General features: G+C 37.7%; 1 protein-coding gene across 2 annotated transcripts in view; it reads left to right on the forward strand.

Annotated features, from left to right (window-relative positions):
- The window catches only part of Grin3a (glutamate receptor, ionotropic, N-methyl-D-aspartate 3A), a 167,174-nt gene that overhangs the window by 104,896 nt on the left and 34,278 nt on the right, over positions 1–28,000 (forward strand). For both annotated transcript variants that reach the window (XM_013513084.1, XM_005382793.2), the window contains exons 4-6: positions 8,933–9,078; positions 13,885–14,000; positions 22,881–23,032. In XM_013513084.1, coding sequence (XP_013368538.1) covers positions 8,933–9,078; positions 13,885–14,000; positions 22,881–23,032 — 414 coding nt within the window. The remainder of the gene's footprint in view (positions 1–8,932; positions 9,079–13,884; positions 14,001–22,880; positions 23,033–28,000) is intronic.

Raw genomic sequence — 28,000 nt, forward strand, 5'->3', positions numbered from 1 at the left:
AAATGTGTAAAGGCAATAATTCACTTGAAGACCATGACATTAGGCCCTATTCTTGTATTATAAATGAAACAGAAACATACCAAGGACTTTAGAAGCTCAGTTACTGAGGTCCTACTCCTGTATTCTTACAAGTGAAACAGAAAAACACCAAGGATTTCCAGAAGTTTGATAAGTGACTATTGCCATAGTATTTCATGGAAGTTGCTAAACAAATTTCACTTGGGACGTTCTTCCTTATAAAATAAAGACCGAAAACTTAAGATTTCATAAATAGTAAATGGAGGAGTATTGTTTCACATATAATATTATAAAGGAGAAATAAAAATATTTTAACAGCCATATTCATGTGGGGAGATGACAGATTACATTTAGTCTTGAGTTAGGATTTTTTCATATTTTATTTTTCTTACCAGCACATGTTTGCAGTACATGATTACATTCATCATGGAGGATGCACACATGTACATAGTGCATCTTAATTCTTTTTTTATACCCTTACCCTTACCTCCCTCCAATCCTTATTCCCCACCACATTTATGAAAGCTCTATTTCAATTTTTTTCTATAAATCCATTTTCCATTTCTTCTATCCCCTATTTCTTGTTCTCCTTCCCAATTGAACAAGTTCTTCCTACTTCCTGATATCTCTCCCCGATTTTGCTCCTAATTTATACTTTGAATTCCTCACACAAGTATTGTAATGCAGGATTTAAACTTGTGTGCCTGATTTATTTCACTGAAAATGCTGCATCCATTTAGCTACAAAGTGCCTTATCCTTCTTTACAACAGAGTAGTACTCCATAGTATATAAATATATTTTGTTTATCCATTTATCTGCTGATGGGAAGATTGGCTGTGTCCAAGATTTATCTATTATGATCTGTGCTGCTATCAACATAAGTATGCATATATCATTATAATATGTTTTCAATTCTTTTGGGAAGATACCTAAGAGAGGAAGATCTGGGACAAATGGAACTTCCAGCTTTAGTTTTTGAGGAATCACAGTACTGATTTCCATAGTGATTACACTCCCATCAACAATAAGGACAGGTTCCTTTTGCCCTACAACCTTGCCAGCATTTGTTATTGATTGGTTTCTTGATGACAGCCATTCTTTAAGTTATGATTATTTTAGGCTCTCACTTTTGTGTTGTCTGTGTGAATTGGCGTGTATCTTTTCTTCAGTTTCATCAGTAGGGTCTTAAATTTCCTTTTTAGCTAGTTCAGGAAGAAATACAATGTAATGTTGAGATACATTACCCCTAGAGTCAAACTAAGTGTAAAACTTTCTTTTACATTTATTGACCAATGTCTCTGGGACAAGTTATTTAAACTAAAGCCTTAGGTTTTTTTTATTTTGTTTTGTTTTGTTTTTTGTCTTTTTGAGTCAGGGTCTCACTATGCAGTTCAGGCTGGCCTTGAGATCAGTTTGTAGCCCAGGCTTTCTTGAACTCACAATGATCCTTCTGCCGTAGCCTCCCAAGTGCTGGGATTATAGGCGTGTGCCACCACACCCAGCTAAAGCCTTAGTTTCTCACATGAAAGTGGATAACAATAGTAAATATTATTTATTTATTATAATTATTATGTGCTTCAAATCATATAATCGATATTAAGGTATTAAGACGATTCTTGATACATGGGGGTGCTAGACAAATAAAGGTTATTTATATTGTTATCTATAAAAATAGTCTAAATGATCTTTAACAACTCCTCCAGCTATTCAACTTTCCACTAGCCTAGGTGCCATATACTTATAGTCTCCTGAAAATGATATCTCTCTTCACCTGTAAATGAAGTAGAATGGAAAAAAGAAATATTAAGGTGCTCAGTGTAGAAACATAAATGTGTGAGAATAGTGTACTTGGAAGCAGGGGAAGGAGAAATATGTAAGGGAAGCAGGAACAGATCTCAGACCTGCACCTACTACCAAGATGATGTTAGGCATCTAGCTATTAAACACGAGTATTTGAACCCAAGGGGTTGCAAGATGAATGTCTTAATTTGGGGAATGCAGCAGATCCCTCCAGCTTGTTTTTTACATTTTATGGATAGAATACCATCAGACTTCTTGTGCCTTGTGAATGGAGAAATATGTGTGAATGTTCTGTAAACAGCACAGTTCAAATGTTGCTGCTGCTCTAACTGTGATAAATATTTTGCTTAAAAATCCAAAGGGCATAAACTATTTGTCTTCTTTTTCCAAGCTGGCACTAGTCATTTGGATTAAATGATCATTAGGTTTAAGAAAAGATGAGAAACCTTCCCTGAAGGCAGCTATGTACCAGACAAAAAAATAATGTTATAGATGATACGCGCTAGAGCTGAATAAACTAGAGATTAATAGTAGAAATTCTTGGGTTTCTGGATTCATTTCCTTGACCTGCCACTTTTAGTTTGTATGGCCTTGAGCAATTTGTTCAATCCCTCCAAGCTTCCGGTCCTCTACCTCAAATGAGGATACTGACTTTATGTTCTATAAAGGGTTATTTGGAGGACTAAATAAGGTGAATTTAAGATTTTGGACTGAAACACCCAATCAGGCTTAACTATTATCATTATTTAAAAAATGAAAGACAGTATAGAAATAATAAGTAACCCCAGCTTTGATGAGATGGCAGATAGACAAAGCCTGACTAAAATGATAAGGAATAGAGGAAAATGAAAATGAGGAGATGGAATAAAGAACTCAGCTAACATGACTATGTATACTACTGGCCACTTCTAATAAGCTCATGCCCCTAGAGGCTGCTTAGAAGCATCTGCCATCAAGAAAGTATTTTAAACCAAACCATGCATCATATTTTTCCTTCGATTTGAAATTTTGTTATTGGAGCCCTTCTATTAGTAGCTGTATGAAGAAACCAGAACAAAAATAGACTTCCAGTTGGAAGACTGGGGTCCCAGTGCAGCTAGGAACAGCCTGTCATCATGCCCAAGCCTAAATCTAAGCAGTGCCAGGAAGCCAGCTGAGATTTGTCATACCTCCTCCTGTTCATTCACCTTCAAACAAGGTTCCTCTTAAATGTCCACTGGGACTTTTGAATTAAAAAAATTTTTAAATGCAAGAGTCTAATGCTAGTTAGATTTATACTGTATATACTAAAGGCCAGCAATCATTTTCTGACTGGACCAGACAGTAAATAGGTTAGTGAGTCAGATAGTCTCATTCACATCTATTCAGCTCGAGGGTTGCAGCACAAAAGCAGATATATACAGTATGTAAATGAATGGCCAAGGCTGTCCTCCAATACAATGTGATTTGTAAAAACAGGTGGCGGGCTGGATTTGGCCCATGGACCATAGTGTGCTGACCCCTGCTCTGTGCATAGACTTGATGCAAAAACTCAAGTTGTCAGAAGGACCTGGGCTAAAGTTCAGGAAAATCAACCATGATGTCAAAGAATATTCTTGACTAGAAATTAGCTGAACTAACGTAAAAAGCTCCAAACTAAAAATGAAGAGAGAGGCAGTAAACTGCTTAACTTTAAATAGAAAAAGCAACTTCTGCAGAAAAAATAAGAATAACATGGAAAAAAAGAATTATAGCATAAGATGTACTCAGAATTCACATTAGAAAAGCACTAGGAAGGTCCTAGACACATTGTCAGCTTCTTTTTCTGTTTTCTCATGTTCAGAGCAGGAATGATAACTCAGAGGAGCACACATCCTTATTTTCCAGGGACAGACCTAAGGTGTCTACTGTCTGTGATCAACAGTATCCCCTTTAGAAGAAGTGTCTTCATTTGCCATATAAATTATGCTGCCACAATTATAATTACCAAAGTGGGTTTTAAACTGTAACACTAATGGTATATGTTACTTAACATTTCATCAGAACTTGGGCAATAAGTCTATAGATACGGACTATAGTGCAAAATAAGAGAAAGCAAGGGCTTCAAGTCAGAGTTGGATTCAGATCCAACTTTATACATTTTTGTAGGTCTTAGGCAATGTGCTAAATCTTCCTGAATCTCAGCTCCTCAGATGTAATAATAAATGACAAAGTGATGTTGTTATATTTAAATGCACAGGCATATAGTAAACATTCAAAATTATTAGCTGCTATATTATTGTTACTATTATATATTTAAGTGGAATAAATTGGCATTGTGAGAACACAATATCATCTTTCATATGTAGAAGGTATGCCATAAGAGAGAAGTGATTTCTTTGTCACTAGATAACTGTAAAGCAGACTTAATAGTGATGCTATAATAGTCTTGCTACTCAAAGTCTGATCCATGAACCATGGCATCAACATCACCTGGATGCAGAATCTCAGATGCCAACCTAAATATAATGATATGAATCTGCATATTAAAGAAACCACAGGTGATACCTTTACCCTTGCTATAAAGGATTCAGATGTTACTGGTTAATAAGAGTATAATAAGAGTCATGCACTGTAGTACATGACTTTAAAGCCCCTTTGAGCCTAGAAACATCTTGCTATTAATAAAGTCCATAGGTTTGATATGGACAAAATAATGTCATGGGCAAGAGCCTTAATATCTAGCATATCCTATTCCATAGGGTAAGCTAAAAATGACCCTTTCCACTCAACTCTGAAGAACATTATACCAGGTCCAGTGACTACATTCTATTTATGATTTAAGTAACTATCTCAGAAACGTGCAAATGTTTACATTCTGAGCACTGGGATTCTTTTTAATCCAAAATCCTCATTACCTTAGGTCATATCTACCTTTACCATAGAAGCTTATTTTCTAAGATTTTTTTCATTTTTTTGAGCTACTTCTTTGCTTTTTTAGAAATGTCTGTCTGATTATTTTTCATGTTCTCTAGATGCAGTTCATATTCCAATAATGTTGAACAATTAATGTACAAATAGTTTAACCTTGGATACTTCCCTCAAGACCTGAAGAGACTGACACGTACGAACAGAATCGGAAGAGCTAGTGAAGTATTTAGCTGAAACTTTTAAGAAATGTATCTCTCTCTGGGACTTGCTAGGGTTGGTTGTAATGCAGCTAAATGCTTGAGCTCTCTGTACACTTTTATCATCCCTCCTTGATGTGGGCTTTCTGACATCCCCGACTGTTTGAATTATAAACAGGATGGAATACACTGGCCCATTGTATTGCATCAATCACATCTTAGATCCCTTTTCTGATTCTCTTATTCTGCTATAGCTGACTAGCCCATTTTTATTTCCATTAGAATGACATACAGAGAAATTAAAAAGAATATCTTACTTGAAAAAATTAAGGTAACAATTAACAGAAAAAGAAAATTTTTTTTCTGGTACCAGGAATCAAACTCACGACCTCGCGCTTGTCAGGCAGGCGCTGTGCCGCTGAGCTAAATCCCCAGCCCCCTAACAGAAAATTTTTAATGTTAAGGAGGCAAAAGAAACACGAAGTATGACTAAAGTATGAAATCTGTAATAAACTGAGCCTAAGAGAGTCTCATGTTGGGCTGGGGACATAGCTCAGTGGCTTAAGGGCCTGCCTGGAAAACACAACGTTGTAAGTTCAACCCCTGGTACCAAAAAAAAAAGAATCTCATGTTAACACTGTAAATGAAGAGTTCATGTAAAGGGACTCTTGAAAGAGATTATTTGCAAATATAAATCCAACAGTTTAATTAAAGATCATATAGTTCTTTTCCCTCAAAAAGAAGGCTCATTTAGAAGGCTAGAATAGTGCATCATACTGTTAGCACATTTTTTTCTGAGTGGGATGATAGACATCTTACCTCCCTCTGGGTTCAAGGAATAGCTATGAATAGTTATAAATTAATCAAAACCAGAAGGATTTCATTGAATAACTATATTCTGAAAGCCATTGGGAATACAATGATGAGTTAAAATAGATATGATTCTTGTTGATACAATTTCCAGTTCAGTAAAGAAATTGAGAGTCTAGGTAATAATCAAACAATAACACAGTTAAAGCAGCATCTGTAGGTACCTATAAGGACTTAAGCAGAATGTGGCCTAGACCATAAGCTAGTGGGCTGAGAATAGAAGAATATATGTTAAATGGATGAAGAAAAATGGAAGAACAGCGACGAAATGAATTAACTTGACAAACAGGTATAAAGCAGCTGCCAAGCTCCAAAAACCTAGATAGGTAACTGAAATAAATGAATGAAACTTGGTCTACAGGTTAGGGAAAATCTTGCTACTTGCTAGGTGCGAGACTTTGGTCATTACCTGACCCTCAGTATCTCAACCTGTAAAATAAGAAAACAATGTCTCTGTTGCAGAATTATGTTTGAAGACTGTAGCTCACTGCCTGGCACTTAAGTAGTAAATTTTGTAATGACCAGACTCAGGAAGTTAGAATGGCACATGTGAGAAGCAGTGTTCCTGAGAAGTCAAAAGCTGAGTGTCTTTGGTCAGGTTGTCTGGGACTGAACTCCAGCTGCAACACTTACTAGATCTGTGACCTTGGGCAAATGACAAACTTTGTAATGTTCAGTTTCTTCAATTGTAAAAGAAGGATAACAGAAACACTGAGTTTATAGATTTCTTGTGAAGACCAAAGGTGATAATGCACAGAAAGTGTGAAAGGTTGCTTACATAAAACCTAGATTACATATTTTGCATATATATGGTGTTGAATCTGTACAGATAAATAAGCAGTTAATTATTTCGGTTGTTATCACTTTGAGTATGAAGGTAAAACTAGATAAGACCTCAGACTTCACAGAAAATATTGATCTAGGCCTTTAAGAATGAATAAGTGTTAGACAGACAAAACTGCTGATAAATTTTCTTTGCTCGAGCTGTAGGGCAGCAATTTGCTATTGTGAGTATTACCATGGGGTGGAAGCCACAAGGAGAATATTAAGAAAAGTTTGGTGAATTCCTTCTAAAAAATACCTTTACTGCCATTGATGCCACAAGCTTGAAGGCAGAATAGTGTGGCAGATAACAACATCAGCTTTGAAATAAGACTTGGGTTCTAATCCCAAACCTATTGCTTTCAGCTGCAGGATCTTATGCCAATTACTTCCCTGCTCTGAGCTTTAGTATATAAATCTTTAATGGAAGTAGTAATGGTGCCGTCCTCATGAAGCCATTATGAAGATTAAACAATATAATGCATTTAAAGCACCATGTTTGGCATATCATAAGCAGTCAATAAATGTTAATCACTGTTATTATTGTTTATGCCTTATTAAAGCTACACTGGCGTTACCCATTAGATTTTGTTCAGTGCATGAGGTAATTACACTGAACACTAAGGGATACCATATTACCTACTCACCAGTGGGATATCCAAAGGAATATCTATGAATAACTAGATGGTGAGCTCCCACATGGCAGTGATTGCAGGTATTTATCTTCACGGCCCCAATAACTTTGGGAGTTGTGTATAGTGGGCTCTCAGTAAATGTTGAATTAATTAATGAGTGATTTTTATGCTGATTTTAAAATAAAACTTTCTCCATTCATAAACATTATGCATATTTCTGTACATAATTCATAAATTAAAATACTATAATTTCAACAACAGTGGAACAACCATTGCTATCATCTGGATACATTTTCTCCCAAGGTGTACTCATGTACGCATGCATTTGTATGTATGCATGTATAATATTTATGGGGAATTATAATATTTTAATAAATACACACCTATTTAATTTTGTTCATGACATGTAAAAACTATTTTGGTTCATTTTATTAAGGGTACTTTAAAAATGTGACATGCACATTGCATTACAGCCTATAAAAGTGCACTGTATAGTTTATTTAACTATGGTCCTATTGTTAAAACTTTAGTGTATGTCAAAGCTAAGTCATCTTCAAATATAAGTTATGTTACCATATTCAGTGAGTCCTTAGCTTGGAGGTTGTAGACAATTTGAAAATCTAATTATTAAAAATCTCTGTATTATCTCCTTCCATAGAACAATTACAAGCGCATTATTTACATAAAATATTATTGGCAATTTCAGCAGGCTTGTAAACTTCATGAAATCCATCCATGGGCCTCTGTCTCACATTCTTCACATCAAAACCAGTGATATAGAATATGTCAGTATGAAGCAAAACAAGAAAGCGCAAAGCCTTTAACAATTTCGAAGAAGAATAATCTCTCAAATACTGCTGACTATAGAATACTTGACCATTTTCATGACATGGCCCAATCTCCATTACTTCTTGCATTTGAAATAATCCCACTGTTAAATTTCTTTACAACTTTTGTTGAATAATAGCTTATGTGATGTATCCTTATGATCCTTAGTGATGGAAAGTCTCACAGAGCTCCTCTCCTCACTGTGAGATCCTGCATCCTGGAGATGTGTGATATTCATGCATCTATGCCTGCTATCTCTCCCCTCCATTGATCCTGTCTTATGCACCATTTGTCCTGAAAAAATATACAACATGATTCAGCATTGGATAATACAGTTATTTAAGGGAAAGAGTTCATTTTACAATGCCAAAAGTAAATTCAAAACACTTAGCCTGTAATACGATGTAAAAACAGATGTACTCAGTACCTTAGGTCATGTCTATTGCAATCTCAGGGTGCATGATTATAACATGGCTTTGTGTAGTTCCAAACAAAGAGGATTATAAACTTTGTTATTTTATTTGTATGTTTTAATATGCAGTATGAAGCTGATTTGAATGCCAACTTGTACATTCTCTAAATAATTTTAATAGATTCTCAGAATACAGGAAAGTAGTGGTTTTTCGTTGTCATTTTTTTCCACCTGTTACTTCTGAAAATAGAACACTTCCCAACGTGAAAGCTAGGTGGGCAAAGTGCGCAATCCTGTGCTAGCAGCGCATACGCCTACGCACGTGCTCCTATGTCTGTGTCCATGTTTATGCCTCCTGAGTTTTGGAAGACTAAATTATCACCAAGTTCCAAAGCATAATGGAAGAAATGAAACAATTCTAAGTAATTCACATCAAGCTATTTGTTTCTTTCCCTCGTAGCTGCATCATCCTTCCCAAGGCTTCCGGTTTGGAACTGTTCGGGAAAGCAGCGCTGAAGATTACGTGCGGCAAAGTTTCCCAGAGATGCACGAGTACATGCGAAGGTACAATGTGCCGGCCACCCCCGACGGAGTACAATACCTGAAGTGAGTGTCAACCTCGTCTGTCCTAAGAGTTCTCACTGGAAGAGCAGTAACTCAGTTACTGTCGTATTCGTTGGTTTTTAAAATGACAAATATATCCACTATGTGCTTAGGAATATCTCATACTATGTGAGAGCCAAGAATCAATATAGAATAGCGAGCATTTAATTATGTGACTATATTAGTAGTTACCTGCATAGTGTCAAATTGGCAGTAGCTTTGATTAAAGAGCCAATGGGGTCATTAGCGTAGCAGATGGTGGGGGAAGCAAATGCTGGCTTGACATCACTTGAGAAAACAATAGTGCTGAAATGATGAAACACACGGGGAGTGTAGCCAGAGGATAAAGTGTCCCAAAGCAACCCTTTCCTTCACAGCGAATCCCTAAGCCCATGGAATGCCTCTGCTTGCCAGAGAGAAATGGAGTTTATCTTAGTGATTTCCTGTTAGGAAGGAAATAAGGTATAAGTCTGCAATTTCCATCCCTGCATCTTTCTCATCAGAATTTATGAGAAGCAATCAAAGGCAATCACATTGCCGTGGAAGATTATCAGAGCCTGTAATTCAGTGAAGCTGAATGCAAAGGAGGACAGCACAGTTATGGGTCTGCTTGTCTACACGGCCTGGGAAGAAGGAATGAATGCCACCCAATGACTGCCACTGCATGAAAGCAAGGTCTCTCTCCTGCCTGATGGCATCAGGATTATAACACACATCCAAATCCCCAGTTTCTTCAGTTGTGTAGTATCTAGAAACTAGCTTCTCCATGGTCAGTTATGATTATCTTCCCAATGGACAGCAGGGCCCACTGCCTCAGATGCTTTTTTAAGAAATAGAGGGAATAAAGGATTTCATGGGACATAAGCGCTTTGTGTTTCTTAAGATCTCTAGTAATAAGCCTCTTAAACAATTTTATTGACTTTTAACTAGAGCTTGGAGAGGAAACTGCATGCTTTTAGATTTGCAAAATTATATATGATGTTTAAGTACTAGGAAATGGCACTTTTAATTCTGCAAGAACATCAAAACATGAGAGTCCCTCTCTGATACACAGTTTAGAACTCCAGAGCCTCCCAGATCCTTTTCTATGTTCTTTGCTTCAGGCAAATGCATGGTTGAGAGAGAAAATAAGGCACCAGGGAGAGAGCGGTAGCTCCCAGCCAGACAGTAATGGTTGACATGCTGGGCTCTGCTGGCAGTATTATAAAAATTAGACGAACCACTGCTGCACTCCCCAGCAGTTCCACTCTATTTGATGCATTCATGTGTCCCAGTGACTGTACCTTACAAGGTCTTCTCATGCCCAGTATTGACCCACCCTAGCCTGCAGAGCAGCAGCCATTAGAAAATCAGGCACCAATGAAGATCAGGAAAGAATTAATTTTCCACGGTAATATGGCTAATAAGTGCTGGAGTCAGGACTAGAATCAGGTCTCTGGCACCAAACTGCTGCTTCAGGCTAGTTTGGAAACCACAAAGGAAGTGCAAGTCCTTGATGATCAATGAATAATCCCTTTCCAGCAGCATCCACACTGCTGTTAGCATCCGTGAGTCAGTTAGAAGTAGAAAATCTTCCCAGGTGTGGTGGTGCACCCCTGTAATTCCATCACTCAAGGGGCTGAGGCAGGAGGAGCACAAGCCTGAGGCCAGCCTGAGCTACATAGTGAGACACTGTCTCAAACAAACAGAAAAAATATGCCAGGCCCCAAACCTGCTCCATCAGAAACTGCATTTTTTGGGGGGGTTTTTTTTTTGGTTTTTTTTTTTTTTTTTTTTGGTTTTTCTCCGGTACCGGGAACCGAACTCATGACCTTGTGCTTTCCAGGCAGGCGCTTTTGCCGCTGAGCTAAATCCCCAGCCCCAGAAACTGCATTTTAACAAGCTCCCTAGGTGAGTCACTGATTGATGTGCAACAGGAAAATAGGCAGAGCATCAGAAATGCCTTCTTTCTTCTCTCTGGGCTTTCTCTCCACTTTTGTCCTAGTCACTACTGGCACTCTCGCAAATACCACTTGTCTTAGTTACTTTTCTCTCGTTGCTGAGACAAAATACCTGACCTCTAGAATTAAGGAAGGAAAAGTTTATTTAGCTCATAGTTTGTGCAGGTTTCAGTCCATACTTGGCTGGCTCCAAGGCAAAGTGGTGCATGGCAGAGGGCAACAGTTCATGGTGGCTGTGGAAAACAGCAAAAGCAGCAAGAGCAAAAAGGAGAGGAGCAGAGGCAAGCATCCTCTTTCCCTTCCTTACATTATATGCAAACTACCTGTCCCGGGGCAGGTGTAGCACTCACGCCCACAATTCATCATAACCTCTAGAAGCTTGCCCAATGACTGCATGAGGCCTCGGGGGGAACATTCAGACACAAACCATGCATAACACCACTCCAAACAACCACAGTCCTCATGTTACCCTTGGCATCTCAAAAACTCTGACCCACTGGGCACTACCCCTGAGATCTATATAAGACAGGTTTCTGCATGTGGACCTGTCCTTCCCCACCCACATGACAATCCCCCTGGGGTTAGACCTGCACTCTCCTGACAATAAATTAATCTCAATTGAAATGTTCATTTCTTTAGTATGACTGGTTTTTGTGGTATATGTGTATTTTTAAATGAATGCTCAAAAAAAAAAAAAAGACATTCTGGTTCTATAATGGGAGAAATAACTTGAGGCCCTGCCAACCACAACAGTGATTCAGCCAGTCTGGAAGCTACTTGTACCTGGATCAAACCCAGCCGCTTCTTTACCAGTGACTCAGGGCCCCAAGGGAGTCACTGAGCTGATTTCTTCCTGCCTTCTGATGCAACAGAAATCTGTCATAGCTAACTGCACTTTGCTGCTCAAAGCCAAGTATAGTGTTTAAACATACCAGTGACACTGGGCAGGAAATACTGGTTCAAAACACCAAACCGAACCTAAATTTTATTTCTATTCTCATATTGCTATCACAAATACATGTGAAATGCTGGTAAATGCTGTTGCTATGTAGCCCCTCTAAAGAACACTCTGTTACTATGGCAGTCAAACTTTGACTGGAGAAACACATTTCGGTTGGATTTTTATTTTTTTGTCATAATTCCCATTTAGATTTTGCATCATCAACTCTCGAAGACAATTCACATGCCCAACCCTTTTTGAAGTTTCCCACTGCTATGAATTGGGAAGATGTTTTTATATTGGTTAAAGTTGAGCAGTATCCCTGGCTAAAAAATTTTTTAAATGTCCCTTGAAAAAGGGATAGTATTTTGAATTGTCCATTTTATTTCCTGAAAGCACAGGAAAAGGAGGTAATTGTAACTCACACCAAAAAAGAGGTTGATCTAGTCACTATGCAGCTAGATGAGACCCAAACAAAGACATCCATTCAGAAAAGTTTTTGTTGCCCAATGATTCCTCTTCGTGTGTCTAGGGATGTCTTTCTCATTTCAGTTTTTGATGATTTTAACCATATTCTCCTCTAGGTTTAGAGGTCAATTCTCTGTTGCACTTTAACAGTCTTACTCCTGGTTCTAAAAGAAGAAGGACTTGGGCCAGACAGAATACAGAAAAGTTACTTTCTTTGCAAAACTATTTAAATATGGTCATTTTTAAAAGGGGGATTTAGATGAGGAGGAAGGGAGACCTGAGGCAAGGAAAGAGGATTTTTTTTAAAGGATCAAGCTGTATTATGTACATTTACCCACTCCCCAGGGTGATTTAAACTACTGCAAACATGTATAAATAATAAAAAAAAAAACCTGGAAAACTGTGGGAGTAGGAACAATTTTCTTAAATAAATGTAGGTCCTAAAGTTTTCTAAAAGGGATTTGAGGGAAACAAAAATGAAGAGGTCACCTAGCCAGCCCCTCTTTGAAGCTCTTCCTTCCTTTCTGCCTTTGCAGAGAGAGCTTAGCCTGTGCTCAGACATATTCTTCCTCTGGACCACTTCTGCATTCATGTCCCCAAAATGGGAAGACTTTCACGAAGGATACCAAAGGCATCTGATGGCAGCTTTAGCCCATTGCCAACTCACAGTAACAGCCCAGATATATATACCCTAAATTATTCTTGCCTAAACTACCACTACAGTGAAAGTCAAACCGACACTCTTGAGACAGATTGACCAATTAGGCCACTAAGATCTATTACATAAGGATTCCCTTCCACTTGCTGAATGTTAATCCATGGTTTTAAAGAACCTATGACTTCTTATTCTCCAAAAATGTAAAGATCTTATTCTAAGTATTTCCTCAGTATCTATACTCCTGAATAGGAAATAACACCTGATATCTGAAGACTATGAATATGATCATGATGTAAAGAGATAAAACTTCAAAATCTGATTAATGAGACTCCTTGGTTGCAACCTTTACAAGCAGTATAAACTTGTCCATGGTACTTTACCCCTCTGAGCCCCAGTTTCTCATTTGCTATGTCCCTGTCTTTATGAGTGATAAAAATCTATGGAGGAAATGAAACAAAGCTTAACAGAAAGTTACTGTGATAATATAAAAGGATTTAATCCTCTTTGTGTACTCTCCTATTCAATTCAGAGTTTCTCTAGCTTTGTCGTAGGATTAAAAGTTATGAAACACAGTAGCAGACAAAGCCGTGCGAAGAACATCACACCCTCTTATAAGTGCCCCTTTCCCTGGTCTCTGTTCCACAGGTCAGTGCAATGACAAGGAACCTGAGTCAGCAGCTAGCAAGCCGGTACTGCCCTTAGTATCCAGGTTCTGTCCCGTAAACAAAAGCCAACTGTCAGGCCTAGTGCTGCCTGTCAATTAATGAATCACTTTTGCTTTTTTCTCCTGTTCTTAAATATAGAAATGATCCAGAGAAACTAGACGCCTTCATCATGGACAAAGCCCTTCTGGATTATGAAGTATCAATAGATGCTGACTGCAAGCTTCTGACAGTGGGGAAGCCGTTTGCCATAGAAGGTATATATCAGTCACTCTTTGTTCACTTTTACTCAAGATGTGCTCGGTTTGCTAACCCAGCAAGTCACAAATGCCAAAGTCAGAGGCAAGGAGCTATTCATCTTCCCTTGTTTTCATTTTCAACTCATAAGCAACTTGGCTATTAAGCTGCTGAAGTTAAGAATTTTCCACCAACTCAACAAATATTTATTTATGCATTCATTAGGGAAAAAAATTCTTTACCAGATGATACTGGTTCAGCTATCTGGAAGTGGTAGCAACGAGGAGTCCAATTTTAGTTGAATCCATACTTTTTATTTTTGGTTCCTAGCTTTTTTGTTTGCTTGTTTTGTGGTGATGCAGGTCAAACCTATGGCTTATGCATGCTACACAGGGCTCTACCACTGAGCTGTATCCTCAGTGCCTAATCTCTATTTTCAAGGGCCAAGAGCCCCAACAAATTGAATTTTTCATTTTAGTTGAAAGAAGGCCCGAGGACATCAATTCACATTTTCATAATCATGCAATTAGATGGTAATACTGGGATTAAAATGCAAATCTCATGGTTCTTAAGTGTTTTCTACTAGTTGGAAAGTAAGTAGAAAAAAAAATAAAATTTCATTTCATGATTTAATGCCCTTAAGATCCTAAAATAACCTTGTTTGAACCCCTAGGTTTTCCCATCCTCACTGGCAGCAATTTTTGCTTCCAACTAGATCAACCCATCAATCAAACTTAAGTACAGAGAAGGACTGCTTTGTCAGTCACCTCTTCCATTGTGAGTGACAGTTGATACATGAGCTGATAGTTTGAGCCAGCAAATTTCACATCCCCTAATTCCCAGCTTCCTCTCGCTGACAATACATACTACCTCTCAAGATAACCATGCTCACTGCTCAGAAAACATTGGTTTCCGAGCAATCCCATGGGGGTGCCCAAGTCCTATTTCCAGAAATTAGTGCTATGTTGTATGTTACCTAGGGTATCAAGACTAATGTGATCCTAATTTCCTAACCTACTTGGTCTCTATCTCCCCTAAATGCATCAGCAAAATTTTTTTTCTTCAGTCAGTCTTTATTTTTTGCAATGAATGGGAAATTAACAGTTGGTACTATTTCTGCAAGCCTTCTCCTAGGAGAAATTAGTCTGCTCTCCAGGCACAATGACCCTTACCTGAAACAAGTATGGATCTCAGGAATGGAAATAATGGTAGTAGAGAGAAAGAGAGAGAAAGCAAAAGATAGAGAACTGAAAAGATATCAGTCTATCCTTCTTCTTTTTATGTAACAGTGGAAAATTTCCTATTTTGTGGGATTGAGGCAACAGAAGAGATGTCATATTTTATTTCTGTCCTAAATGCACTGGGTAATTGAGGTCCCTCCTACCATTAGCAGCTACTAACACTGAGTCATTTATCAAGATCATAAGAATGAAGGGCTCCATTTGCCACCTTTGTCTCCAGGGGACAACCCTATGTCATCAAAAGGCAGTGGTAAGATGGCTTGTTTGTCTCTGCTGGACCTCGGTGCCAGATGCCGCACAATTAACTCCCCACGGGTTTCCTGTTTGTGTTTCCATCTGTGCTGGTGAGACTTAGTGTCTTATAGTTCCTATCTTCTCTGGATACCACACTGTTCTCAAAGAAAATAAATACAAGATGGCACATGGAAGTACTCTCCCTAGAAGACAGCAGGAAGGCTGCAGATTTGAAGAGAGAAATCATTATCATCATTGTCAGTCTAGACTCAGAATGGATGGGGTGCAAATCAAAACCTCAGTTCCATAACTGTCCCCATGAATAAGTTCAAAACCTAACAAGTGAACTTGGAAAAGCACAGAGAGAGAATGGTTATACATTATGCATAGCAGAAGAGTCTAAAGACTTGATTGCTGATTTTATTAAAAAATCTTAATCTCAAAGACTTTTAGGAAATGTTTCCTAATAAATTTTATTTAATTTTTTAAATGAGTTTAGCACAAACATTATATGCTTTTCTTTGACAACATTGAGGTCTTTCGAACTTAAAAATGTGTGGTGCACACCTGTAATCACAGCACTTGGAAAGCTGAGGCAGGAGGGTAGTTGCGAGTTCGAGGCCAGCCTGGGCTACAAAGTGAGCTCAAGGCCAGCCTGATGTACATAGGGAGACCCTGTCTCAAAAAGACCAAAAGAAATGTGAGCTCTATCATTAAGTGAGACTGCATATGTATAAAAAAAAATCATCAAAGCAATTTGTAACTAATATTTGCCCATTTAACTTACAGGAATTTTGTTGCATATATTTAATCTATATCCCTTGATAGGACCTAGTGAAATGTCAGGCATATAACAAGTATCTAATAAATCATGTAATATTCATTTTGTAACTCATTAGTTTAAATTTGAGATAAGTCCTTAGCTCCCTTATTAAAGTGGTTAAGCAAAAGTATCCTGATAATTTGCATACACTTTTCCAAGTGTTTAAATGATTTCTAGAACATAGGTAGGAAAGAAATCAGGGTTCACTTATTCCTTCAACCTGGATTTGCTCATACGTCCATCCTGTGTAGTATTAGCACTCTAATTCACTGTGACTGCTGCTGTTCTCTGAATGTTTTCATCCTACCTGAAATTGCTATGCTGCACCCTAATCCCCAGTGTGATGGTACTAACAGGGGGCGCTTTAGGAGAGGTGAGTAGGTCATGAGGGCTCCACTTCTTGAAATGGGATTGGTGCTCTTATAACAGAGGTCTGAGCTCCCCAATCTGTCCAAAGCTAGAAGCTATCGTGAACCCAGAAGCAGGTTTTCACCAAACCCTGAATCAGCTGACACCTTCATCTTTGAATTTCCAATTTCCAGAACTATGAGAAATAAGTGTTTGTTGTTTACGAGGCACCTAGTCATTGTATTTTATTATAGCAAACTAAAAAACTAAAATATAAGTAATAAATACCCCTACCAGGTTCACCCTTCTGTGCTTATTTAGATTTAAAAAGTAAAGTAAGGCCAGGGAAAGACAGTGACTCCACACTGAATTTGAAATCCTTTCAGGAGCCTCTTTTCCACTAAAAAATACACAGCAGAACAGATAAAAATTATTAAAAATTCAAGAAGCTGGGTGTGATGGTGATGTGTGCAATCCCAGGACTCTGGAGAGTTGAAGGAGAATTGCAAGTTGAAGTCCTAATTGGCCAATTTGTTTGCTAACAATTATTTAATATAATGCTTAGAGCACTAGCTCCGGAGTTTGGGGGCTGGGATTAGAATTATCATCACTAATTGGAAAAATTTCTTAATTTCTTAATTTCCTCAGCTGAATAATGAGGATATGCATAGTACATCTATGATAAATTTTTCATGAGGACTAAGTGAAATGATACACGTAAAGCACATAGGAGCATGTCTGATACATAGGAAATACTTAAAAATTATTATTATTCAGTATGTTAAATTAATAAATTGGGGCCCATACACTACAAAATTCTCCCAGGGTAGCCTTCATAGATCTCAGATTCTCCCCAACACTTCTCTCCCCAGTGTGATTATTTTTCTAAAATAGAAAAATAGTCAACCCTACTGTAGTGGGACCATTACAGTATGTTCTCAGCCATTGTCCCAGAGTAGCTAAATCTGGTTTTCTTAGGTCTAACTGCAAAACTATTCTTTTTTTTTTCCCTGAAGCTTTTTTGACACCATCTGAGGTCTTATTTTCAAAACACCTATTTTCCAACCACATCTTAGGCAGATTCTCTTCGTCTATGAATGTCTAACTGTACATTTGCTAGCCAAAATATATTCCCATTACTCTTAGCTGAACAATGCTGATTTATCCATGGGGAAAAGATCAGGATTCTATTCTGAAAATTGTTCTCTTGGGCTATTAAGCTGAATCCAATTTCCAGAGAGCCTGATGCCTTCATCTTTAGGGTTGAAGGATTCCATTTTGCTTCATCCATCAGCCACAAAATAGTCAACCCTGTCTTTATTGCAAAGCCACATTTCTAATGATAATGAAAGCAACTCTGGCCAAGTTGAGTCAGCAATTTAAATGTAAGAATTCTTTGACCAATGAACACAAGGAAATTTGAAAAGCAACTGATAAAACAGAAGAGTGGAAATGATACTTTCAATTTTTACTATTCTGTTTCTCAGTAAAATGGATTTTTATGTATTTTAACAAGTACCTCTCCTCCATGCCACATAAATTTTTCCCATTTCTCCCCTCATTTCAATGTATGGTTTGCTTTAATTAACTAATAATTATGATTAATGTTAGAAACCATTAAAATCTTCATATCCAATACTTGTACTAAAATAGAAAGCTAAAAAGCTAATAATCTACTTCTGGCAGCCAATCGCAAATTAACCTAGACATGATGGAGTGGAGTGATTTAATATTTATTATTTTCTATGTAGCAATTTTTTATAAATGTCTCTGCCACTTCAATAAGCTTTTCCCTTAAGGGAATTTTCATACTTTTGTTATAGTATCAAAATTCTATCATTAGACTATGTAGGTTTATCATAAGTACTACTTTTCAGTTTTTAAACTTTCTTATCATGTATTTTTATCTCATCTATCAAAACATTACTAGAAAGAATCAAAGGTGCCTCTCTCTCCCTCTCATTTTGTAGCAATTTTTTATCCTCTGAACCTCTACAGAGTTTTACGTTGTCCTTTTTGTGTCTTCAGTGTTATATGTTACCTTTATTTAATTTATGCCTCACTCTTCTTTACTTCCAAGAAAAGATATTGACTTTATACCATGTTGTGTAGTTATCAGTGTATGTTGCAAGTCCCCTGTGCTACCCTAAGCTCCATATAGATAGGTTCTATGTTTAATCTAACTTAGTAACCTCTGTAACACTTGGCAGAGTGCATGGCACTAAATAAGCATTAAACACATTTGTGGAACAAATAAATAGATGAATAGGTATTAAAGGAATGTTTATCAAATAAAAATAAAAACATTTCTGACATTATTACACCAGTGTGCGTTGGAATTATTAGCTTTAAGAAGATTTTTAGGAGAACAATAGTAACTAATGAGGATTCTTGCTAGTGAATTTTCTGCAATAGATAATTATACACAAGTTAAGGCTGTTCTTACACAATATCTACACTACATACTAAAAAGTTTATAAACAAAATCTGCTTACGAACAGTATATATTTGGTTTTGCTGAAAACAAACCACGTGTTTTGTTTTTTTAATAAATTACCTGACTTGAGGGGATTACTTTGACATAGTTATAGTAATAAAGCCCATACTGAAGGGGAAGGAATAGATCAAGGATTCTCTTGCCTTGTAATGGGTGTGGTGGAAGCAGCATTGCTGTTAGTATCAGAGCACCTACTTTCAAATAATGGCTTTGCCAACTACTAACTGTGTGATATTGGCACTCATTCAGTCTTCCATTTCCATGAAATATTGCTCTGGCATGGGTTCACGTAGGGATACATGTAGAATAGCTTCTGGCATACAAGAGGGCTGTGAATGTCCTAATTTTGAAGTATTAGAATCCCAGAGTCATATCATAAAACTGTGTGTGCTACAGTTGAGTAAACAACTTCAGCCCAGTGAGTGATTTACAAAATAGGAGAAAGCATACAAAATGCTTAGGAGAGAGCAGTACTTGAATTATAGCAGACCCTCAATACATATTACAAATGCTTGTTGTTGCTGACAATTACTGATTCTGGGGGAAAGCACATCAATATCCAGAAATCTTGATCCAAATGAATTATTGTGACCACGAACCCACTCATACCAGATAGTTCCAAGACCTCCTATACTATCACTTTATATGACCCAGTTCTTCTCCCTCACGGCACCCTTTTCAGTGGTAACGAAATAATAATTAGTATGCAGGGGCTGGGGATTTAGCTCAGCGGCAAAAAGCGCCTGCCTGGCAAGCGCAAGGTCGTGAGTTCGGTTCCCGGTACCGGAGAAAAACCAAAAAAAAAAAAAAAAACAAACAAATAATTAGTATGCAGTGCACTGTTTAATCTGACTTCCCAGGCAGTGGTGTCAAACCTATGGTTAGTATTTCTCCAAAAGAATTAAAAACATCATACCACAGTGACATATGCACATCCATGTTTATAGCAGCACAGTTTGTAATAGCTAAACCTTGGAAACAATTGAAATGCCCATCAACTGATGAATAGATACAAAAGATGTGGGGTTCTTTTACACAATAGAATACTATTCTACCATAAAGAAGTACAAACTTGAGGCATTTATGGCTAAAAAGATACACCTTGAGACCATACTCTTAAGTGAAATAAATCAGACAAATATGTAAATATCACAGTGCCTGTCTGGTGTGAAAAGCTGAAAGTTTAAGTAAGAATAAAATGTATAATAGATATTGTGAAATTGGAAGAAACTGTTCAAAAGAAAAGGGGAACTAGAGAGGGGGAAGGAGGAAAAGAAGGAAAAGAAAAAATGAGGAAAGAAGAATAAACTGGAAACAAAGCTTTGGAAGGGAAGAGGGGTTGAAGGGAAGGGAGGAAAATAGGGGAAAAAGAAAAATCAAAATATATCATGAAGAGGTACAAATTCCCTATGATGAATGTGACCATCACATATATCTAAATGGTACCCATAAAATTAATGATAATTTCTCAAACTTATGGCACATGTGTCACAGCTGACTGTTTGTTATCACTGAAAGCTCTAAAAGAGCTGCCATAAAGCGTGGTCCATGACAACAGAGAACATCTCTACCTTTCTCTGGTTAAATCGTGACCATTTGGCACGATGCCTGTCTGCTTAATAAAACACTTGCTGGATAAATGAATGAGTGAATGAATGAAGAATGAACAAATGAAGCAATAGGTCCTTGAGTATGCTTACACATGTGCCAGTACTCTGCCTGATGCATAAATAAGTACTCAGTAAATGTTTGTGCAAATTGTCAATAGAATTCATTATAAGTTTATAGAGAAAATTGGCAACTTCCTTCCAAAATGTTTCCCATTATTTTAAAAATGTTATTTAACGATAACATCAGCAGAACAAAAAGCTACCCATCCAAAGTCTTTTATTATCAGCCTTGCCTTTCAAATCAAAACGAAGAGGCTCAAAACAGGCCCTCAAAATAGCTCTTTGAGTGGAAAATTCTAATCACGCTTTTGACATTGTCATCTTTTCCTTGACTCTCCATTGTTGAGGAACAAGCAAAATTATTAAGGGAAAAAACACACAGTTCTTTAAAACTGAGAAATGGTTTGGCATTATTTATTTCTATTCTTTAATTAGTTGTATATACATCATAAGCCTCATGTCTTAAAAAGGGATTTATGAATCTTCATTAAGAAAGGAACAAAAATAAGATCCTTGCAATTGAGTTGTCAGATAGAATAATTGTTGCAAATATTTGTTTCTATTCAATGTCTTAGGATCCTTGACAGCCTTTTAGTCTTTACTTGTGAAAAGGGAACTAACTGCATATTTAATTTATCTTCCTCAGACACCTTGAGGACAAAAAGAAGTATTTTTTGACTGTGCTATCCTATAGCTAAAAACAAGATGTAGTTAATTAGCCTCTTTCACATAGCTTATCAAAGGGATTAACAGTGTCACAACCATTTGGGAAGCAAATAAAGTCATAGAGTGCGAGGATGTTGAGTCTAAGCTAATTAATGCAAATGATAACAAATTATATGCATCTTAGTGCTCTTTCTTCTTTCCTTGCCTTGCCTCCTATGCCTTGCTTAATGTAAAATCTTGAGGCTTTAATTTATCATATCTTTTTGTATTTTTCTAAGTATAGTTTCATCACATGCATTTGTATCTCTAAAAACATGTTATGTTGCTTTCAATGTTTTTACATCTATACAGTATATTCTTGGCATACATAATCTTTTGGGACCAACTCATTGTTGAGTTTTTCACTAAAAAGCATACTGCTGATTCACCCATATCATTGCATCTAGTTTTAGTCCATATATTTTACATGATATAATATTCCTGTTATGTAAATACTCCATGCTTTCTTTACTACTTCCCTTGTAAAAGAACTTTTGTGTTGTTTCCAGTTTTTGCTATTATGAACAGTGGTCCTAGCAGCATCCTTAACCATACTTCTTGGTGTTATCTATGGGGCAGTTCTTTGGAAACATACTTAAGAACAGAATTGCTGGCCTTCAAGTATGTGAATGTTCATCTATACAAAATAATATGAACTGTTTTCTTGAATGGTATATCAATTTGCATTCCAGTAAGCAATGTATATGTGATCTTATTGATCCACATCTTCTCCAACACTTGATATTACCAGACTTTTTGTTTTACAACTGAAGTTACTTATTGTAAGTTCATAATGATATTTTAGTTTTCATGGTCTTATTTCATTATTCAAAAATAAACAAAATAAAATACATCAAAATATTAAAAGAGGATCATGTACTAACAATAAAGGAATGTCATAAACAGCATATTATGATTAATCTAATTTTGTGTACTTCAAATCCAAAGGATGATCTTAGGAGAGTTGTACAGAAATCCTGTCCCTGGTACAGATTGTTTCTAAAACATATCTTGAAAGGAATGGCAAAAGACTTGAAATAAATTGTCCATTACTACACTGTGCAGTGCATGTCCTCCTTCATAGACTCATCTGATTGTCTCAGAGATATGGCTGATCTATCTTTCCTAAGAATGTCTTTGAGTCCTCTGATGGAAAGATAATGAAAACTCACTATGCACTTGGTTTTTCTGTTTTTTGGTTTTTTTGGTACCACAAATCGAACTCGGGACCTTACCTGCTTGCCAGGCAGGCGCTTGTGCCGCCGAGCTATATCCCCAGCTTTACGCGCTTGTTATCAGACCTGAAGACGGTAGCACACAGGGATGGTGGAAACCTCTCAGGAACCATGTGAAAACTCATGTGAGATTTTATTTTCTCCTAGGATATGGCATTGGCCTCCCACCCAACTCTCCACTGACCTCCAATATATCCGAGCTGATCAGTCAATATAAATCACATGGGTTTATGGATGTGCTTCATGACAAGTGGTACAAGGTGGTTCCCTGTGGCAAGAGAAGTTTCGCTGTTACTGAGGTAAGGAAAGACTTCTGATAATATTGATCTTTTGTGTAGTGTTACCTTCATGAATATAAGGAAATGTTTTTGCCTGTTCCTTAGTCAGTGATCTAGGCCAGGGGTGGTGAACCTATGGCCCGCATGCCACAGAGGGCTGTTTATACCATTGAAAGCTCTACAACGTTCATCATCACTGACTAGGCTATTGCATTTACTAGGAACTTTGCTTGGTTACCACTCCTGTAGGAATTAGAAGTGAGATATGTTTGTCTTATATTTAAAAGCGATGCTATGTTGATGAGTAGATGTCTAAATTTATGCCTTTCCCCATACCTAGGCATCCACAAGTGCAGAAGAGATTCTGTTCTAAGTTATAGCAATAGCATGTGGGACTGACATTAACAGTGCGTGGTTTAGTCATTACTTGTTGGTTATGATGTGGACTTCAAAACATTCTTTAAAATCTAATCAAAGATTTGCTAATTTCCCACAGGTGATTATGAATAAATCCTTTATGGATTTAAAATTAAACACACCTTAACCAGTAATACTTAGATTCATAGTTTTTTTTTTTTTCCAAAACTGGAAATGGTAAATCCCCTTCCCAAATTTGAGAAGCTAATACCCATAGAAAATGTTATTTTCCCAAGGCACATAAATAGTCAGAAATCTACTTATTTTTGTTGAAGTACTCTGTCTTTACAGTGTAATAAAAAATAAGCCTATAAAAGGAGGCAGAATTGGGGTGATTAAAATTGGAGACTGAAAGTTGCAGCCAGAGCTATAGGCTCAAATATTAAAAAACAGAAGCCAATGAAGTAAGTACAAAGTCATCTAGATATTAAGAAAAAGTATCTAAAGCCAACAGTAATGGCTCTCAATACTATCTATTTGCCAACAATTCCCAAATATGCTTCTCAAAACAGGTCATTCTTCCAAACTCCAAGGCATGCATCCACTCTCCTGTTTGAAGTCCCAAATTTTACTTGTTCCAACCTGAAGCCCTCATCGTCCCTACTAAATCTGCTTTTCTTCTTGTCCTTCATATCTCAATAGTGACACTCATGCACTATCATCTAGTGACTCAGTTTAGAACCTGGCAGACGTGCTTGACCCACACCTCACCATCTGCATCTATCAACAAGCCTCTTTCTACAATATCCCCCTAACGGGTCTCTGTGTTCACTCCCGTGTTCCTACAGTTAGCTCTCTGTGTGACCGGTCGCTCTTGTATTGGAAGGCTGCAGCCACCTCCTGTGTTCATGGGAACAAAATCTAAACTGCTGGCTGGCCTACAGTGCCCAGTGGGACCCGCCCTGTCCATGTCCCATTCCCATTTTATGCTACTTTCTTCCTGATTCATTACAGATGCACCGTAATAGACATTATAATAAAGACATACTAGGAGCCTCCCTACCTTGGGGTCTTTACATGCTGTTGCCTCCTCCCCTTCAGATATCCCTCCACCTAGATTTGCTCAGCTAATCCCATCGCATTATAAAATCCTGGTTAAAAGCTTCTTCAGACCCTGATAGAAGCTGACTGATCTGAAGCATATCCTTCTTTAAGATCTCATATTATTTCTTAGCACTTGCACAAGATTTATAAATTTCACTCTTTTAAAAGTACATTTAATTGCTTTATGTCTAGTTTATTTCTTTTTTAGACTGTAAGAACTCTGGCACTCTCAATGCCTCTTGTACAGTAGGCACTCCATGAATAACTGTTGAATAAATGAATCACAGAAACCGAAAAACACACTGAGAACAAGTTGGGGATTAGAAGGTGTCAGTATCAAGCAGGAGTGGTGTTGGTGCTGCAGTGGGGTAAATAGTGCCCCCAAAGTCTTGTCTGTGCAGGACTTTAAAATGTGACCTTCTTTGGAAATAGAGTCTTTGAAAGTGCAGTAAATTAAGATGAGAGCATACTGATGATTTCTATATAAGAAGACCTTATGAGGCCAGTCATGGTGGTGCACACCTGTAATCCCAGCACTCGGCAGGCTGAAGTATGAGGAGTGCCACAAGTTTAAGACCAGCGTGGGCTGCATTGTGAGTTCAAGGCCAGCCTGAACTGCATAGTTAGACCCTGTCTCAAAAAAAAAAAAAAGACCTTATGTTTGGACACACAGAGAAGAAGACCAAGGGACAACAGAGGCAGAGACTGGAATATGCACCCACAAGCCAAGGAATGCTAAGGGCTGCTGGCAATCACAAAGAGCTAGGAGAGAAGCATGAAATAGATTTGTCCCTCAGGGCCTCTGGAAGGAGTCCTCCCTGCTGGCAACTGGATTTCAGACTCCTGACCTCCTGCACTGTCAGAGAATAAATTTCTGTTGGTTTAAATCATCGAATTTGTGATAATTTTTACAACAGCCCTGGGTAATTAATACAAGTATATGATAGACTAGATAGACAATGATAGATAAATAGATACATAGATACATAGATATACAGACAGATGATGATAGATAGATAGATAGATAGATAGATAGGTAGATAGATAGATAGATAGATAGGCGCTGAGACAAGCCAGTCAACACCCTTGAAATTAAGTTACCTATGATCTTCCTAGCTTCCATGAACAAAGAGAAATAAAAGATGGGTTAAAAAGTTTTTCAATCAGGAAAAAAAGAAATTATTCTATCTTCAATTATAAATTCTAAATTCATTCTTATTTTGAAAAATGACACTGAATAACAGAGTTAGCAATGTTTGCAAAATGAAAAAGAAATATTCCTGCTCTGGCTAATTCTTATGTTGTTTTTCATGAATGTTGAGGGAGGCTGCTATTTATGAATCAGTGAAAACCCCAGGGAGGCGCTGCACACACAATTCATATCCTGTGCTGTTTTGCAAGCTACACAACCTGCTGCAGAAAACAGACCACTTAGAAAGACAGGATGTGCTCATCCAGTGACGTTTATTGAGGACTCACGATGTGTCAGACATTGTTAATGATATTTTGAATGTGTCACTAAACAAGACACAAAACTGCCTGCTCTGGAGGAGTTTTTAGTTTTATCAGAAGACAATATACAATAAACATAAGTAAACTAGCTACATTCCAGGGTAGAAGCAGTTTATTCTGGTGGTAACAGCACAGAGGAAGGCCTTACTAAGATGAGTGTGGATAAAAGATTGGAAGGAAGCAAAGAAAGTATGGACATAGGTAACAAGCATGTTCTGTTTCCTACCCTTGAAAAAACCTACTAAGGACATTAACTCATTAGTTCTCACGACAGCAGCGTAAGGCGGGCACTGCTAGCTTTCTTTGGAGAAATACACATGGCCTTTCCTAAAAGAAATAAAGTTGAGTTTACACCAGTCAGTTTACGCAGCCAAGAAAGTGAATGAAGCAGTTGTTTAAAATGAGCAAAGGAACAGTCACTTGATGTTTTTTACCTTCTGTAATGTCCATAACAGACTCAAGTCAAGATCTCTCACTGATTCAAATCTGCTCCCAATCATGTCCTCAAAGCCATTAAAATGAATGATTTTCACCTCCCTGGTCCATGTCTCTAGACTATTACTATTTCAGAGGATTATGAGGTGCAGGTGTCAGGGGGAGAGACTATCTAACTCCCAGACCGAGCCACTGTGAGCACAGGGTTCTGCAGTCTCAGAGCCCAACTCTACTCAGGGAAGAAAGGAACCCATGTTTAGAGACACCCTAGCTCAACAACTAACAAAAATCTATTACGTGTTTATTCCAATGTGAAAGTATCTAAGCAATGCTGAAACTGTTAGGACTTTGGTAACTCTTGCAGATGGACTGAAATGTCTTTTGCATAAAGGGATGTATATGAGTCTTTGCGGGGCCAGGGGTGGAATGTTATGGTTTGTGCCCCCAAAGCCTCATGCAGTCATGGAGCAGGATTCTAGAGTTTATGATTGATTCATGGTCTAATGTTGGAATTATGGATGTGAGTGCTACAGCCGCCCTGGGGTGGATAGTTTGCATACCGTGTAAGGGAGGGAAAGAGGCTGCATGCCACTGCTCCTCCCCTTGTGCTCTTGTTGCTTTTCTGTCTTCCGCCACCATGAACGGTTGCCCTGTGCCATGTACTTCTCTGCCTTGGAGCCAGCCAAGTATGGACTGAAACCTCCACAGACTGTGAGCTAAATAAACCTTTCCTTCCTTGAAAAAAAAGAGTATCTAACACAAAGTGTGGTAAATTTGAAGTTGTATATTTCTGGATTTGAATTTTGGCTCTACCAATTAACAACTGAAGGACTTAGAGCTCTTGAGTCTGAGTTTCTTCTTCTGTAAATGAGTCTGATAAAGCGTGCTTTGCCCTTTTCTTCCAAGATTAAGAGATCATTTACAGGAACACTTAGAAAGCTGATGCAGTAAATAGTAAATAATAGGAGCACTGATTCTCCCTCTCCTTCCATCCAGAAGAAACCCCCTATGATTCATAAATGTGCTCAAGCATCTTCCTGTGTTTCTTTTATAAGAAAGGAAATATTCTCAGATGATTTCCATCATATTTCTTCACATTTTATTGGCCAAGATTGCCTTAATCTGTCCATATGTAAACCAGTCACTTGTGAGGACTTGGGATCCCCTTGGTGGACTACGCCAGTCAATACTCTCCCTCTAGAACTGGTGATGGAGCAACCTGCTTTGAAACACATGATTTTTAACAAGTCAGATTTGAGGAAAAGGAGTTGGGAATTGCCTGATATAGTCATCTGGAAGTGTTGGCTTAGAGATTGCTACCATATCAAGTTGTGGTTATTAAGACAACCCTGCAGAATTTGAAAGGAAGAAAGTAGAAATGAGAAGGAGTAAAGATGTGTCTCCTAAGACAGAACTTCAGAGACAGAAGTAAAAGAGGGTTCACATGTTACTCTGTGTCTGTAAATACTAGAGGGACCCTCCTACATCCAGTTTCAGGAAATGTTATTAACACACATGGATCAGTTCTTTCCCAAGTATGGTACACTGCACTTCGGTATATCCTGCTGTATGCAATGAGAA

Source organism: Chinchilla lanigera, unplaced genomic scaffold (assembly GCF_000276665.1).
Source record: "Chinchilla lanigera isolate Chin_1 unplaced genomic scaffold, ChiLan1.0 scaffold00018, whole genome shotgun sequence".
Classification (NCBI taxonomy): Eukaryota; Metazoa; Chordata; class Mammalia; order Rodentia; family Chinchillidae; genus Chinchilla; species Chinchilla lanigera.